The 15,747-nt window shown below is 41.3% G+C and overlaps 1 protein-coding gene across 1 annotated transcript; it reads left to right on the top strand.

Annotated features, from left to right (window-relative positions):
- Positions 1 to 3,142: 3,142 nt before the first annotated feature.
- Positions 3,143 to 15,280, top strand: LOC102704424 (E3 ubiquitin-protein ligase KEG). The gene is made up of 15 exons (XM_006655220.3): positions 3,143 to 4,024; positions 5,909 to 6,259; positions 6,336 to 6,566; positions 6,810 to 6,935; positions 7,010 to 7,343; positions 7,416 to 7,573; positions 7,759 to 7,916; positions 8,250 to 8,371; positions 8,524 to 8,658; positions 9,827 to 9,951; positions 10,774 to 10,878; positions 11,017 to 11,250; positions 12,014 to 12,347; positions 13,099 to 13,287; positions 13,385 to 15,280. The coding sequence occupies exons 1-15, from the start codon at positions 3,285 to 3,287 to the stop codon at positions 14,945 to 14,947; spliced, it is 4,905 nt and encodes a 1,634-aa protein (XP_006655283.2). The 5' UTR covers positions 3,143 to 3,284; the 3' UTR covers positions 14,948 to 15,280.
- The last annotated feature ends 467 nt before the right edge of the window (positions 15,281 to 15,747 follow it).

Genomic DNA, 15,747 nt, shown 5'->3' with positions numbered 1-15,747 from the left:
TTGGTCATTAGCAAAAAAATATGGTATTAGCGAAGACTTAACGGAGGGAGATGGTATATTGTATAAGTTAAGCAAAATATGATGGTAAATTATAGATGTGACAAATTCAGGGATATATTGTAGATCGGTTTCTAACTCAGTGACACACACAATTGATTCTCTCTATAAAATTTAGAGTTTATCTTCATAGTTAAGTTAAGAGTGAATGTCGTCGATCATTAAACTTGAACCAGGGTGTCACCTAGGGTCATAATAATTTAAACGAGCATTTAGCATTGTAATAATGGTTTTCTATACCAATCATGGTCCAAATCGTTGTTAAGTCCTTCTACCCATCAACGTGTTTATCCATATTGGTCGTGCGTTTGCATTTTGTCCCCACCACAACACATATTGGCACAAAATTGCATATACCACCAACCACCTCCCTTCGTGCACAAGACCATCCACAATATTTATATGACTCGGCGAGTCATCTGGTAATGTTTTAGACAATGATAGTAGTAGCGTTAATGGAGGGTAAGAACACATCAACGTGTGGCTTGAACGCCATAGCTCACACTAAGTAGCTGGTCATCTTCCAGCCACCAGACTAGGGCCACGTTCGCCTGTGGGGGTGATAAGTTAACTTACCAGTGCGGAAAACGTAGTAATAGATTAGTACATGATTAATTAATTATTAAAAATATAAAAAATATTAATGTGATTTTTTAAAACAACTTTCTTGTAAATTTTTTTGCACGAAATACACTGTTTAGTAGTTCGGGAAGCATGCACGCGGAAAACGAGGGAGGTTAGTTAACTTGTGCCCATAGGCGAACGCGGCCTAGGATGTTGGTTTATCTTCTCCATGTAGGTTGAGATTCATTAACTACTTTCTCGACTACAATGGCGCCACACTAAACTCGTGGGATCCTTTATTCCGCATATGCCATTTTTATCAACTCCAAGAACCTGTCGTCTCAGCGATGATGGTTCCCTCCCCACCATCTTGATTGTTAGTTTGTCTTTATCTCCTGAGCTGGTCGATTGGGGACGATACTGCGCATGGCTGGAGGGGGTATATGCAAATTTTTGTTGATGTAGTATGTAGGGGTGAAATGAAAATAAACAATCAACATGGACATCCATGTCGACAATTAAAATGAATAAATTGCGATTTGGACCTTGTTTGCTGGTATAGTAAATCATGATTACAAAGATACACACTCGTTTTTGCGAGATTATGGTCCTAGGTGACACTATGGTACAAGTTTAAGGATCGACAGTGGACTTTACTCTTAATCTAGAGTATCTCGTTGCTTTGGTCGCTCAACCCTTATCGCCAACGTGTAAAATTATAAATGCTTCACACTAAATTATTTTCTTGTTGATATATATGTCTTCTGCTTGTATGATGTAGAAAAATGCCTTATAGTTAGAAAAATGTGGATTATTTATAAAATATTTATACTCTGCCTTATCTTGGCGTATATTTTTGTTGAATATATACAACACAAGTAGCAAAAGGCAAATATGCCTTTTTATGCAGATGCAATAGCATTGTTCCAAAAAATGGTGGGGTGTACCATATACTCTTTTCATAATAGAAAAACCACAAGAGTTATGGTATAATGTTTATATTTTCTTAAAAAGGACATAGGGACTCACCCACTAAGTTTCCAGAACAACCCGAAGAAACTCAAATGAATAAAATCCTAACAAGTAAGATCGTGAGAAAATCCTGCCTCTCCCCTCCACCGTAGCGTCATACATGGAACTCTGTAATAAAGTGATAATTATCATGTTGGCTCACGTAGAGGACCCATGTGCTTTTGCATATATGATTGTGGATACCACAATTGACAGGATTAGGGCTTAAGCATGCATATAGTAAATTTAATAGGTACTAATATACACTGGAACACGAGGTATGGTAATACTATACCACAAAAAAGATATTTTTATCGTTCAAGTTGACACGTCCAATTTACCGCTATCGATAATCCTATCTTGACGCATGATATGCCAAACTTATGTATATCGCAACGTCTCACGTAAAACAAAATGATGTCCAATCAACTTATAGCGTATGATGCATGTCGACTACATCTAAGCTCACTATTCTAACAAAAACAAACATGTAAAATACTCGCTTAATATAATATCTATACGCACGTAATATTCTAACACCACCACCAATGATCCCTCTTGGTATTACTTGGAACTACCTAACAATATTATAATCATTTATAAACACACCCACACACAAAAACGCAAACCATGATATTGCATATTCTAAGGGGTTGTTTAGATAGGGCTAAACTTTTTAGCCCCATGTCACATCGGATGTTTGGATACTAATTTGAAGTATTAAACATAGAGCAATAAAAAACTAATTTCATAAATAAGAGCTAATCCGCAAGACAAATTTTTTAAGCCTAATTAATCCATAATTAACAAATGTTTACTGTAGCATCACATAGGCTAATCATGGATTAATTAGGCTCATTAGATTCATCTCGCGAATTAGTCCAAGATTAGATATGCGTTTTAATAATAGTGTACGTCTACTATTTATAATAAGTGTCTAAACATCCGATGTGATTTTAGTCCCTAGTAACAAAAACCCCTTAACAACAAGGCATAACTATTACTTTGTGATCAAATTATCATATAAATATACACCAAAAACTATATACAACGTACGCCAATACTTTAGAGAAGTATATTTACAACCACAAAGATCCAAAAGCGGTCAGGCCTGATCGGTGCCATGGTTTGCTTGCAACAAATGCCCATAAATAAAACAGTCATCCATTCATCGCACGAGTAAAAACCCAAGACCACGGGGGGAAGGGGAGGGGGAGCTAACTTCAACCTCGCCCAGAGGCCCCAGACGCCACCAAGCCAACCGGAAACGGGAAGTGGAAACGGCCAGCACACCCCCCGCGCCGCGCGCACGCCCCCAATTCCCCAAAAGACCACGGAAAAGGTGGGCGTGGCAGCGAAAGAGAAGCGAAGCGAAACGCAGACGCAGCCGCAGGGAGGCGCTCGCTCGTCGTCCTCCCTCCCTCGCAGTCGCAGGCTCCCGCCGCATCATCATCACCAACCCCCGCCCACCCGCACCAAAAAAAAAAAAAAAAATCCCATTTCCTAAACTCATCACCTCTCTCCCCCAAACCCCCCCCCCCTCCCTCCCCACCGCCCAGATCTACTACCCCTCAGGCCCCCAGCGGCCGCGCCCTAGAGGGGGCGGCAGGTCGGTTCCGGCGGGGAGGCGGTGGCGCGGGAGCGGGAGCGCGATGCGGGTGCCGTGCTGCTCGCTGTGCCACGTGCGGTACGACGAGGAGGAGCGCGCGCCGCTGCTCCTCCACTGCGGCCATGGCTTCTGCCGCGCGTGCCTGGCCCGCATGCTGGCCAACGCGGCGGGCGCCGTGCTGGCCTGCCCGCGGTGCCGCCACCCCACCGCCGTCGGCAACTCCGTCTCCGCGCTGCGGAAGAACTTCCCCATCCTCTCGCTCCTCTCCTCCTCCCCGTCGTCGCCCTCCTTCCTCCACTCGGAGTCCGGCTCCTCCTCCGAGGGCTCCGGCGACGACGACGACTTCTTCGGCCGCCCCAGCCGCCGATCCTCCGCGGCGCCGCCGTCATCGCTGCAGCCGGCGGGCTGCACCTCGTTCGACCTCGCCTCGCATCCGGACCTCAAGCTCGCCCGTCGCATGGGGAGTGGGCCGCCGGGGCCCGCGGGGCAGGAGGTGTGGTCCGGTACGCTGTCCCGTGGCGGCGGGGGCGGTGGGGCGAAGAGGTGTAAGCATCCCGTGGCGGTGAAGAGGGTGCCTGTACAAGCGGGGGACGGGCTTGAGGGTGTTCAGGAGGAGGTAGAACGGCTGAGGCGGGCCGCAACATGGTGCCGGAATGTTAGCACGTTCCATGGTGCTGTCAGGGTCGGTGGGCACCTCTGCTTCGTGATGGATCGGTACGTGGGCTCTGTGCAGACAGAAATGCGGCAGAATGGTGGACGCCTCACGTTGGAGCAGATCCTCAGGTGTGGCATTGCATCTAAAAATGGATACACTAAGTAGTATTGTGTGGTTATAATTGCTGCTGTTGTGCGATAGTTGTAGTTGCTGCTGTCGATGATCGCTGAAAACAATAACTAACCCTAAAAATACAGTTGAGCTGGTGGTGCTATACGACGAGTTGTATGCTAACTACACGTGCTCAAATGCATGAGGTTTCAATTGTGCTTCACTATGCTGCATGTCTAGCTAGAAGGATCATAAAAGGGCGTGTCTCACTGACGTGGAAGACGGTTTCTGTGATCAGTGGCGCCATTTAATTTAATCTCAATGATTTTGTAGTATTTGTACGTGTCCGGCAATGTCTGGATGATTTTTGGCAGCCTTGTTATCCCATCTGTCATATATCTTTTGTCGTGTTGTATCATAGTTCTTAGGTCCATGTTTAAAGATTATCACACATTCACACTTAGGGCTTGAAAGAACGAAAGATCACTCCTTGTACTATAAATAAAATCGTTGTACTATGATTAAAATTCAATCTGTGCTGCTCAGGAAGTTCAGTCTCCAGTGAATAACATAGTTTTTGTTTGCAATGGGTGGGGTATAGCCATCAATCGTTCTAGATGCGGAGCTTGAGTTCTCTTTAATTTGTGAACAGAGTGATGTATGTGCTTTGAATTTGTACTATACAACATGCAACCATCCATGGCCATAAGTCTAATTCCTAGAACATTGTGCGTTTGTGACAGCAACAAATGAAATCCTGATTATTTCTGGTTCATATTGGAACATTTGGCGCTCAAAATATTTCTCCATAGAAAATAGAACTTATATGATGTTAGAATGGAGGGATTGGAGCAAACATGGTTGTTCATGCTAAATTAAGTCTGTTCCTATCGACTCAAGCTTTACATTACAATGATCCGTGGAATACTTATGCGCAGAGGACTGCACTCTCATCTCTTCGCTTCTGCTTATAAGTCAGAATTTGAATTTTCATTTGGAGTTGATTTTGGGTTTTCTTATTGTAGTTTATCTTCCAGTCTTTTCTTTTAGATCGCTAAGAACACGCATATAAAAGTTTATTTACAACTTTCTTTGTTTGCAAATATGTCGTTTTGCTTTCCCCCTAACAAAGCCAACAATGACCCCCTTGTGTGAGCCACTCTTTTTTTTTTTGCCTGATGTAGAATTTCTTACTATAATAGAACAACCATTGTGTACTGCAATGGGTATTGAAATAACTATACTATTAGTTCATGTGTTAAAAAAGTAAGAAATGATTATCCTGTGATCTAAACAATTTGATACATATCTTTACTCCTTTAAAGCAGGGAGTTTGGTGCCACTTAAGTTAATGACCGAATCGGGTTAAGTAAGACTTAGTAACAGGAAACAATTTGTCTCAACACACTCTGGCAGCGTTTAATGTGTTTGCCAAAACAAATATGGGTCACAGTTCACCATCAAATTTTCAAACTAACCATGCAAATTAAATTCTGAGCATTCTGTATTACTGTGATACTTCCGGTGGAGTTTTGCAAACTGTAGTTGTCCAATAGAAAGTGATGTATGACTACAAGTGTCCATGATTCATAATTCATAAAATTCTGAACTAAGAAACTCTTTTGTCTGGCAGTGCCCAGGGCAAATTGCTTTCGTGCTAAGTGCATGAATCGTGATACATGGGAGAAAAATTCTTTTGCCAGCGCGTCAATTTCTTTACTTATTTTTTCCATTGTAGAAGTTGCCACCCCATTTACCAGTTAGTATGCTACTGTTCTCATTCTTGAGCACATCAAAAGAATTTAGTTTTCTCATCAGTCTACTTATGTTTGAGAGTTCCTCTTGTTTGTTCAAGTCTGTATACCTTCTGAATATTTTTTTTCTGAGCCTGAGTTTTGCAGATATGGAGCAGATATCGCTCGTGGAGTAGCAGAACTCCATGCAGCTGGTATTGTTTGTATGAGTATAAAGCCATCAAATATCCTTTTAGATACAAATGGCCATGCAGTCGTTTCTGACTATGGTCTTTCGGCCATTCTTAAGAACCTCACTAGTCGGAGAGTGTCTGATGATTCCAACATGGTTGGCTTGGATGCTACACTTCTTAGCCCCAATTATACAGCTCCTGAGGCTTGGGGGCCATTGAAGAAGTCAATGAATCTGTTTTGGGATAGTGCAAATGGAATATTACCAGAGTCAGATGCATGGAGTTTTGGATGTACACTTGTGGAAATGTGTACTGGTGCTGTTCCGTAAGTAGTCTGATTGTTTCATTTGTGTTTCTTAATGCTCCCCGAATGTTGTGATTAGATGCTAATTGAAATGCAGATGGGCTGGGCTAAGTGCAGAGGAAATTTGTAAATCTGTTGTAAAAGAGAAGAAGCCACCCCCTCAATATTCAAGGGTAGTTGGTGTAGGACTTCCTGGGGAACTGTGGAAGATGATTGGTGATTGTTTGCAGTTCCGAGCTTCAAGAAGACCATCTTTCCAAGACATGCTAAAAACTTTTCTGAGGCATCTTCTTGATATACCAAGGAGCCCACCTGCAAGCCCTGAAAAGTAATCTCCTTATCTTTTTTTGTTTTAGTTTATTACAAATACTTCATAAATGAAACTAAAAGTTTATAGAAATTTAGCTGAAAGTTTAGCAAAAAAATATTGAATTATATTTGAGTTAACCTGGTTTACAAAAATGTCAACTGCAGTAAGGCGCATCTGCACATGTTTTTTCCCCAATTTATTCTTTTGAAGTACACAAGCTTGCTGATACAAAGGATTCTAATGCGCTACTTGCTTAAGCAGTGATTTCACAAATGCAAGCTTGCCCAATGGCATGGATGCGCCGCCAGCCTCAATTCTGGACATGGTCCATGATAATCCAAATGCTCTGCACCATCTTGTATGTGAAGGAGATATTGCTGCTGTTAGGTTAGTCTTTGACAACTTTTTGTTGGCTGCATTTTATAGCCTATACTGTCTGACACAACCTCTTCCCTTGCCAGGAATCTTCTCGCAGAAGCTGCCTCAGATAGAAATAGCCGTTTAATTCCTTCACTATTAGAGACACAGAATGCAGATGGATATACTGCCCTACATTTAGCATGCCGAAGAGGCTCAGCAGAAATCGTTGAAGCTATTGTGGCATACCAAGAGAATGTAGACTTATTAGATAAGACTGGAGATCCTCCAATAATATTTGCTATGGCTGCTGGCTCTCCACAATGTGTTCGCATACTTGTAAGGAGATCTTCTGATGTTAATTCAAGGCTTAGAGAAGGTCTTGGTCCTACTCTTGCTCATGTTTGTGCTCATCATGGTCAACCGGAGTGCATGCGGGTTTGTTATGATGCTCACCTTTCATGATTTCATCTGGCAAGCTCCTGGATTTAAATTGTCCGTGTCATGCAGGAATTGCTCATGGCTGGAGCTGATCCTAATGCAGTAGACGGAGAAGGTGAATCTATCCTGCATATTGCTGTGGCCAAGAGATATACTGATTGTGCTATCGTCATATTGGAAAATGGAGGTTGCAGGTCTATGGGCATATCAAATTCTCAGAATAAGACGTAAGAATGGTTATTTGTTGGAAATGGCAAGCTGTTAAATTGGCTTCTATTCATGTGGTTTTCTTTATGTTGTTGGTACCCTTCTATTTGTTGATTTATGATGTGGAATCATGAAATCTTTTCCTTTTGGATCCATTACCTACCCAATTCATCTAGTGATATTTCATTCATGTCATGGTGTGTAGGCCATTGCATTTGTGTATTGAAACATGGAATGCGGATGTGGTGAAAAGATGGGTTGAAGTTGCATCTGCAGAGGAGATAGCTGAAGCAATTGATGTACCTAGCCCTGTTGGGACAGCTTTGTGCATGGCAGCTGCTCTTAAAAAAGAGCATGAGAAAGGTAATTGCCAACTTACCTCATGTCACACTCACACCTTTCGGTTCATCACAAGTTCACAATCAGTACATTGTTATAGAAGAAGCTATCATGTTAGAGAAGAGGAAAACATTTCTATTCACAACTGGGCATCTTATTCCACTAACAAGAGTTGTATTTAAATATGAGCCACATGGGCCTTCTAGAAACAAATTATATTTATCTCGTTCACACTTAGAACAAGCAGCCTTACATATTTTAGTTAACTAAGTATAGTGGCAGCACTATATTCTTTTATCTTTCGAAAAATGTGTTCATTCTAATATTAATATTGGCATGTATATATCTATGTGACAGAGGGTCGAGAGTTGGTACGAATACTGCTTTCTGCTGGTGCTGATCCTACAGCACAAGATGACCCACACTGTCGAACTGCACTGCATACTGCAGCAATGATCAATGATGCAGAATTGGTTAAGGTAGAGGTTATGTAGTTATCAAAACTTTTCCTTTGCTTTTTCGTTCTTGTTTGATGTTTAGAATTTTTCCTTCATTTTTCAGCTGTTTCTACTATAATTGATATGAAAATATTCCTTATTCTTTATTCCTTTTGTTATATTTTCAATGACAGATTATTCTGGATGCTGGAGTTGATGTAAATATAAGAAATGCTCAAAACACAACACCACTTCTTGTTGCACTGAACAGAGGTGCAAACTCTTGTGTTGGTTTGCTCCTATCTGCTGGAGCAAGCTGCAATCTACAGGTATTGTGGCTTACTTAACTTCATTGATCATTTTTAAAAATATCAGTGAGTCAGTCTGAAAGCTGAGTTCAGTAGCATGATCTCTTGTACAACTGGATATTAGGAATTGTAAAGTGTAAACTGTCATTCTGTCAGATCCTGTTATCCTTCCCAATTCTGATTCACTTCTTTACTAGTAATTTATATCTGTTTTGTACTTGGTGGGGATTTATGCAATTTTCATCATCAGTTCTTGACGATGTATAGCAAGTTCTTCGTGAAGCATAAAAATAAAATAATGTGATGTTTGAATAATGTTTATGATTCCAGCTTTCATATTTTTTTTCTCAATATCCATTTATAATATGTTTTCTCCTGTTCCTGTGGTGTGCACAAATCCTAGAAGTCATCATGATATCAATTTGCTGTCAGGCACTATAGTTGTGCATGGATGCATGATAAGGAGTTTTATTATTGTGCTATTGAAAATTGAAACACTTAGTTTTCATTTCATGACTTGGAGACACTGTGGAGAACAGGGGGAACCTATTTAGATACCTGAAACAGAAACACTCTATGATGGATAGTAACAGAAGAATACAAGGCAGGAGGGGAAACTGAAAAAAGAAAAACACTGGGATGTATTTATCCCAGAAGAGGGAAAACTCTGTTTTGTAGTACCTCAGCTGCTCTTAACAATAGGTTATTGTACGTAAAAACCTACCAGTAGGCACTATGATATGTATTGATTTTTCTGAAACAGAATGTCAAATGTGTCAATGCCCAAGAACATGGCTTTATTTTAGTTCCCACTACCCAGTGCACCTTGAAGCTTATCAAATTCTACTGAATTATTACCATAAAGCATGAAGCTCCAGCATGCTTCTCTATATTATCTAGAAGAATAGGCGTCTCCATTAACCAAATTATTATTGTTAAGTTAAAAAACATAGGAAGATCCTTTCTGCAATTTTTCTTCTTTTTTTACTTCTAATTTTTCTAACATGGGGTGTGGTGAGGGTTTGGCTGCTGGACCTGTTTTAGGTCTGTAATAACATCGCAATAACTGAAATCCATGCATTCCTTTTGTTTTGTCATTGCTCTTATTTCCTTTTAACATTATTCAATTTCCATGTTATGTCAGGACCATGTTATGATGTGCTTAATGTTGTGCTACTTGATTATTCAGGATGACGACGGCGATAATGCTTTCCACATAGCTGCCGATGCGGCTAAAATGATACGTGAAAACCTCTCATGGATTGTTCAAATGTTACAACAGCCATCACCTGCTGTTGATGTGAGAAACCACAGGTAAGTAACTATTGAATGATATGGGATACTGCTATGCCGATACGGAGTTTTCCAAAAATTAGGACATGTCAATGCATTGAGTAACTTGGCCTTTTGCACCGGGTAAAGTGCATCTTATTTCGCTTTGCACCAGTTTTAGCACATACTTTCACTTTGCACCAGTTTTGCCATAAAAATGGAGGAAAATCTTGTAAAATTTGATTGGAACTTATGAAACTCCCTGAATTTAGACTGTTTCACGGTGCTTCATTTATGATATATAAATTTCTTGAAATTTTCTATTATTCTATAAGGTTTGATGATGTATGTGGTGTTAAGTTAAATTTATTTCAGTGCAACCTGATGCAAAGTAAAAATATGTGTTCCTAGTGCAAAGCAAAACAAGGTGTGTTCTACCAGTGCAAACAGTAATTTACTCAATTTTAAATGTTGCATGCTTCAATATATTCAGATACTTTTATATGTGTATGGGGATAGCAGTTGGCATCTGTATGGGTGATTCTTAGTTGAGGTTTGATTGAGTCATGATTATCTTAGTTGCCCCATTCTTTTGGCTAGTGTACTGTGCCAGGTTTTGCTCATTAAATTTTTTGATGGATCATTCAGTCATGAATGTTAAGAATATGATTGAATGATATCTTAGAAGGGAAAAGCAAGCAACTTTTGGTTATTATGTAATTGTTCTCTCGTTTTACTGCAAGGCTGCTTGAAACACAAACTATCTCACCCTCTCTCATGGGTTAGTTCGTGCAGTGCAAAACCTGTACCTCTCTATCTTTTATTATATGCTTACATGTTCGGTATTGTTTCTATCTACTACAGAGGCTGGACGTTGCGAGATTTTCTGGAGAGGCTCCCACGAGAATGGATTTCTGAAGAACTGATGGAAACTTTAGAAGATAAAGGAGTTCATCTCTCCCCAACCATGTAAGGACTAAGGAACTCAAGGCATAAAGTTGTCTATACTTTTTGAAATATAATTTTGGTTGTTCTGTACTTGACCTCATGCTGGGATTATGATTGCTTTGGACTTTATCTGATTAATTTACTTGATGCTGTTACCAGATATGAAGTTGCGGATTGGGTGAAATTTAGAAGAACAGTTACTGAACCAACTTTTGGCTGGCAAGGTGCAGGACCCAGAAGCATTGGTTTTGTTCAGTCTGTTGTAGACCATGACAACCTTGTTGTGTCATTTTGTTCTGGAGAAGCCCGCGTTTTGACGAGTGAAGTCATCAAAGTCATTCCATTAAATAGGGGCCAACATGTGCAGCTCAAACCTGATGTTTTGGAGCCTAGGTAATTGAAATTCAATCATCTGCGATCTCATCACTAAACCCTCTTTGTGCATCACACCTCTGTATGAAGTGGAGATTGTTATGCTTACTACATTGGTAGACAAACAACTTTGTGAATTCGAATATCTTGAACTGTTTGCATTACTGAGTCAGCCCATGTATTCTGACGTAAATACATGGTTTGCTGGATTGGATGTCTGCCTGTGCATTTATTAATACTTGCAAGTGAAAGGCCTAGATATACCACGAGCCAATAAATTCCTCTGTACATTATAGTTTATACTGTGTGCCATGCTAGGTTTTGTTTTGTGCTGATCATGATTTTTAGTTGAAGTTCAAGATCCATTGACCCAAAACCTGGGAGATGGCTTGTCCTTTCGGTGACTGTTGCAATTGCATGACTGTTAAAAATGCTATAGTTTATACTGATGTACTAGGCTGTTGTCAAAATGACGCCATTCTGGTCCTCCCAAAGAAAAGATAATTATGCCAGCTGCAAATGGTGATTTGCTTCTGAGTTCTGACCTTTGCAAAATCTGGAATTGCTCTTCTGTCTACTGCAAAAAAAAAAAAAAAATTAGGATCTGATGGTAGGAAATATGGTTCTGATGCATGTGAATGTTATTAGAAGTCCTACCATCAATTTACTAACCCAAGATTTGTGAAGAATATCTCGTGGGTAAAATAAAAATTCACTCTTCCTAGCAGGTAATCATTTGTTATGTGAAATTTGTGAATCACCATATAAAATTCTCTGTTGTCAGATTTGGATGGCGTGGTCAATCACGAGATAGTATTGGGACAGTTCTCTGTGTTGATGATGATGGAATCTTGAGGGTTGGCTTTCCAGGAGCTTCTAGGGGATGGAGAGCCGATCCTGCAGAGATTGTGAGGGTTGAAGAATATAATGTTGGTAACTGGGTTAGGATTCGTCCTTCATTAACTGTTGCTGTACATGGCATGGAGTCTATTACTCCTGGAAGTGTTGGTATTGTGTACTCAATCAGGCCAGACAGTAGTCTTCTATTGGGACTTTGCTATTTGTCTAGTCCATGGCTCTGTGAGCCAGAGGAGGTTGAGCATGTTGATCCCTTCAAGGTAGTTCTGTTTCTTTTACTCTTCTATCATCTTTTCCTCTACTAATATGTTTACTCCCCCCGTCCCCAAAAATATAAGGATTTCTGTAATTTTACATGGAGGTTAGGAAGTAGGTGAAATTAAATGGAGGATGGTTGTGATTGGTTAAGATGATAAAGTAGGTGAAAAACTAAATGAGAGATGGTTGTAATCTTTTGAGATGATTCGATGGATAAGTTGCTACATTTTAGGATAAATTTTGAACGCTAGAAGTTGGTATATTTTGGGACAGGGGAGTACCGTTAATTCTTAAGTTGGTCTTCTGCCTACTGTAAAAAGCAAAATTCAAAATATGATGGGATTTACCATTTGCATGTCAATGTTATTAGAGTTCTTACCATCAAACCCTTGCAGAGAGAGAGAGAGAGTTCTTACTATCAATATGCTGATGATTTGTGGGGAATATCTCATGTTATTATGTAAAAAGTTTTGGATCACATATAAGATCCTCTGTTCTCAGATTTGAATGGTATGGACTATGGAGCAGTCACAAGTAGCATCGGGACAGTTATCTGTTGATGATGATGTAATCTTGAGGGTTCTATTGACTTTTAGATACATTCAGTGTTCTAGCCTCTATTAACTAGAATTGGTTATTCAATTTGGTAAACTCATGTCACAGTAATTATGAACTTGTCCCTGCATTTATCTGTGCTTGTTTGCTCTTCTTTTTGGTGTTTAATGTGAAGCTTATGTTTCTGCAAATTTCCAGATTGGTGACCAAGTATGCGTGAAAAGGTCTGTTGCAGAGCCTAGATATGCCTGGGGTGGTGAAACCCATCACAGCGTGGGAAAAATAATTGACATCGAGAGTGATGGGCTACTCATAATCGATATTCCTAATCGGGCTTTACCATGGCAGGCAGATCCATCAGACATGGAAAAGATTGAAAATTTTAAGGTAAGCTTACTGGGTTCGCCATCCAAACTACCCATTTGTTCTACTGGGAGCACCAGCAAATAAATTAGTCATTTTCTATTTCCCATTTTCTTTTCAGGTCGGTGATTGGGTTAGAGTGAAAGCAACAGTACCATCCCCAAAATATGGCTGGGAGGATGTGAATCGTAGCAGTATTGGTGTGGTTCATAGTCTGGAAGAAGATGGAGATATGGGTGTTGCTTTCTGCTTCAGAAGCAAGCCTTTTTCTTGCTCAGTTGCAGATGTGGAGAAGGCACAGCCATTTGAGGTAGGAGAAAAAATTCACATGTTACCTTCAATTTCTCAGCCTCGCCTTGGATGGTCAAATGAAACTGCAGCGACCATTGGGGCCATCTCAAGGATAGACATGGATGGGACTCTAAATGTCAAGGTGTCTGGCAGAAATAGCTTGTGGAAGGTCGCTCCAGGTGACGCTGAAAGGCTTTCAGCCTTTGAGGTTGGAGACTGGGTGCGGTTGAAATCAAGTGTAGGAAGCAGGCCTACTTATGATTGGAATGGTGTTGGAAAAATAAACATTGCAGTAGTCCATAGCATTCAAGACTCTGGTTACCTAGAGTTGGCTGGTTGTTTCAGGAAGGGGAAATGGTTAACTCATAACACGGACATTGATAAAGTAGAGCCTCTCAAGATTGGTCTTCATGTTCGGTTCCGTCCTGGAATTACAGAGCCCAGATGGGGATGGAGAGATGCAAAGCCTGATTCCAGAGGCATAATTGCTGGTGTCCATGCTGATGGAGAAGTAAGAGTGGCCTTCTTTGGTGTGCCTGGGCTGTGGAAAGGTGATCCTGCAGATCTTGAGATCGAGCAAGTTTATGAGGTTGGTGAATGGGTTAGGCTGCGGAATAATGCAGATGATTGGAAGTCGCTCAAACCTGGTAGCATTGGCGTGGTACATGGGATTGGATACGAAGATGATGTCTGGGATGGAACCATTCATGTGGCATTTTGTGGTGAGCAAGAAAGGTGGATAGGGCCTTCCAGCCAACTAGAAGGAGTCAGCAAGTTTGTTGTTGGGCAGCGTGTGCGGGTCAAACTCTGTATCCGACAGCCAAGATTTGGCTGGTCTAATCATAATCATTCAAGCATAGGGACCATCTCATCTATTGATGCTGATGGGAAGCTTAGGATTCATACACCCGCTGGTGCGAGGGCTTGGTTAATAGACCCGGCTGAGGTTGAGAAAGTGGAGGAAGAGGAGGAAGTCTGTGTCGGGGATTGGGTGAAGGTTAAGGATTCTATTGCAACCCCCACATATCAGTGGGGTGATGTGAACCATAATAGCATAGGGGTAGTCCACCGGGCTGAGGATGGTGAACTTTGGGTTGCTTTCTGTTTCTGTGATAGGCTATGGTTGTGCAAAAGGTCGGAGGTGGAGAAGGTGAGGCCATTCCGACTAGGGGACAGAGTACGGATACGACCAGGCCTTGTAACCCCACGTTGGGGATGGGGGGTGGAGACATACGAGAGTAAAGGTGAGGTTGTAGGTGTTGATGCAAATGGGAAACTTAGGATCAAGTTCAGGTGGAGGGATGGACTTTGGATTGGAGATCCTGCTGATATCATTCTTGATGATATCCCATCATTGAAGGAGACGGAGGCTTCTAATGGCTATTGTTCATAGTCTTGCGGTATTCTTTTGACCCATACCTGATTTCTTGCACCCTTCCATTGTGCAGTATTTCAAATTTAATAGGGTCTCAATCATGCAATGGAGTTGCAAGTTGCACATAGGTACCATCGCGTAGGCATGGTGGGCTGTATTTCGTGTTGATAAGCAGTGGGGAAAAGAATGAAATGAAGGCTGAAAAAAAAAGAACTCGAAATAGACATGATAACCACCACCTAGGTTTTTACATGTATAATTATGGGCCTGACTCCTTTTGTATCATATTACCCGTGTACAGGTTTGGACCTGAACATTAATTTAATTGATAGTGTCCTTGAATCTTTTACTCTTCTCTGGCGGCTGTGCTAATTGGGTTTTCATGCTCTGACCTAGTGTGTGATTGAGAGTGTGAACTGTGGAGTGCCAAGCCGTGCTCCTGTCCAGGAAGTGCCTTGCGTCTACATCCGATGTGCATTCAGATCAGATGCTGTTCAGAGCTGTGGCATCCGATGTGCAGTTCTGATAGTTCACCGGTCATGGTGCAACCTGTAAAATGCTATGCAATGCATGGCAAGATTAGTGAAACTAGTGAGTTCGGTTGCCAAGAGACAGAGTAGTCCAGTTCCTTGTTACCTGTCCAAAATAGAGTGGTTACCAGTTCTCAGAACCCGGTTTGCTCTCGTAGCGCACCAATGTGGCGGCAGTAGTTTTCTGGCTTTGTGGCGGATTACTTCGCAGGTTGGATGGCCATAAGCTGAAGTGCTGTGCGCTGTGCCTCTGAACAGGTAAGGCAACGGACGCCATTTCTTAGTTTC

Source organism: Oryza brachyantha, chromosome 5 (assembly GCF_000231095.2).
Source record: "Oryza brachyantha chromosome 5, ObraRS2, whole genome shotgun sequence".
NCBI lineage: Eukaryota > Viridiplantae > Streptophyta > Magnoliopsida > Poales > Poaceae > Oryza > Oryza brachyantha.
This window is presented reverse-complemented; position numbering and strand designations above follow the sequence as displayed.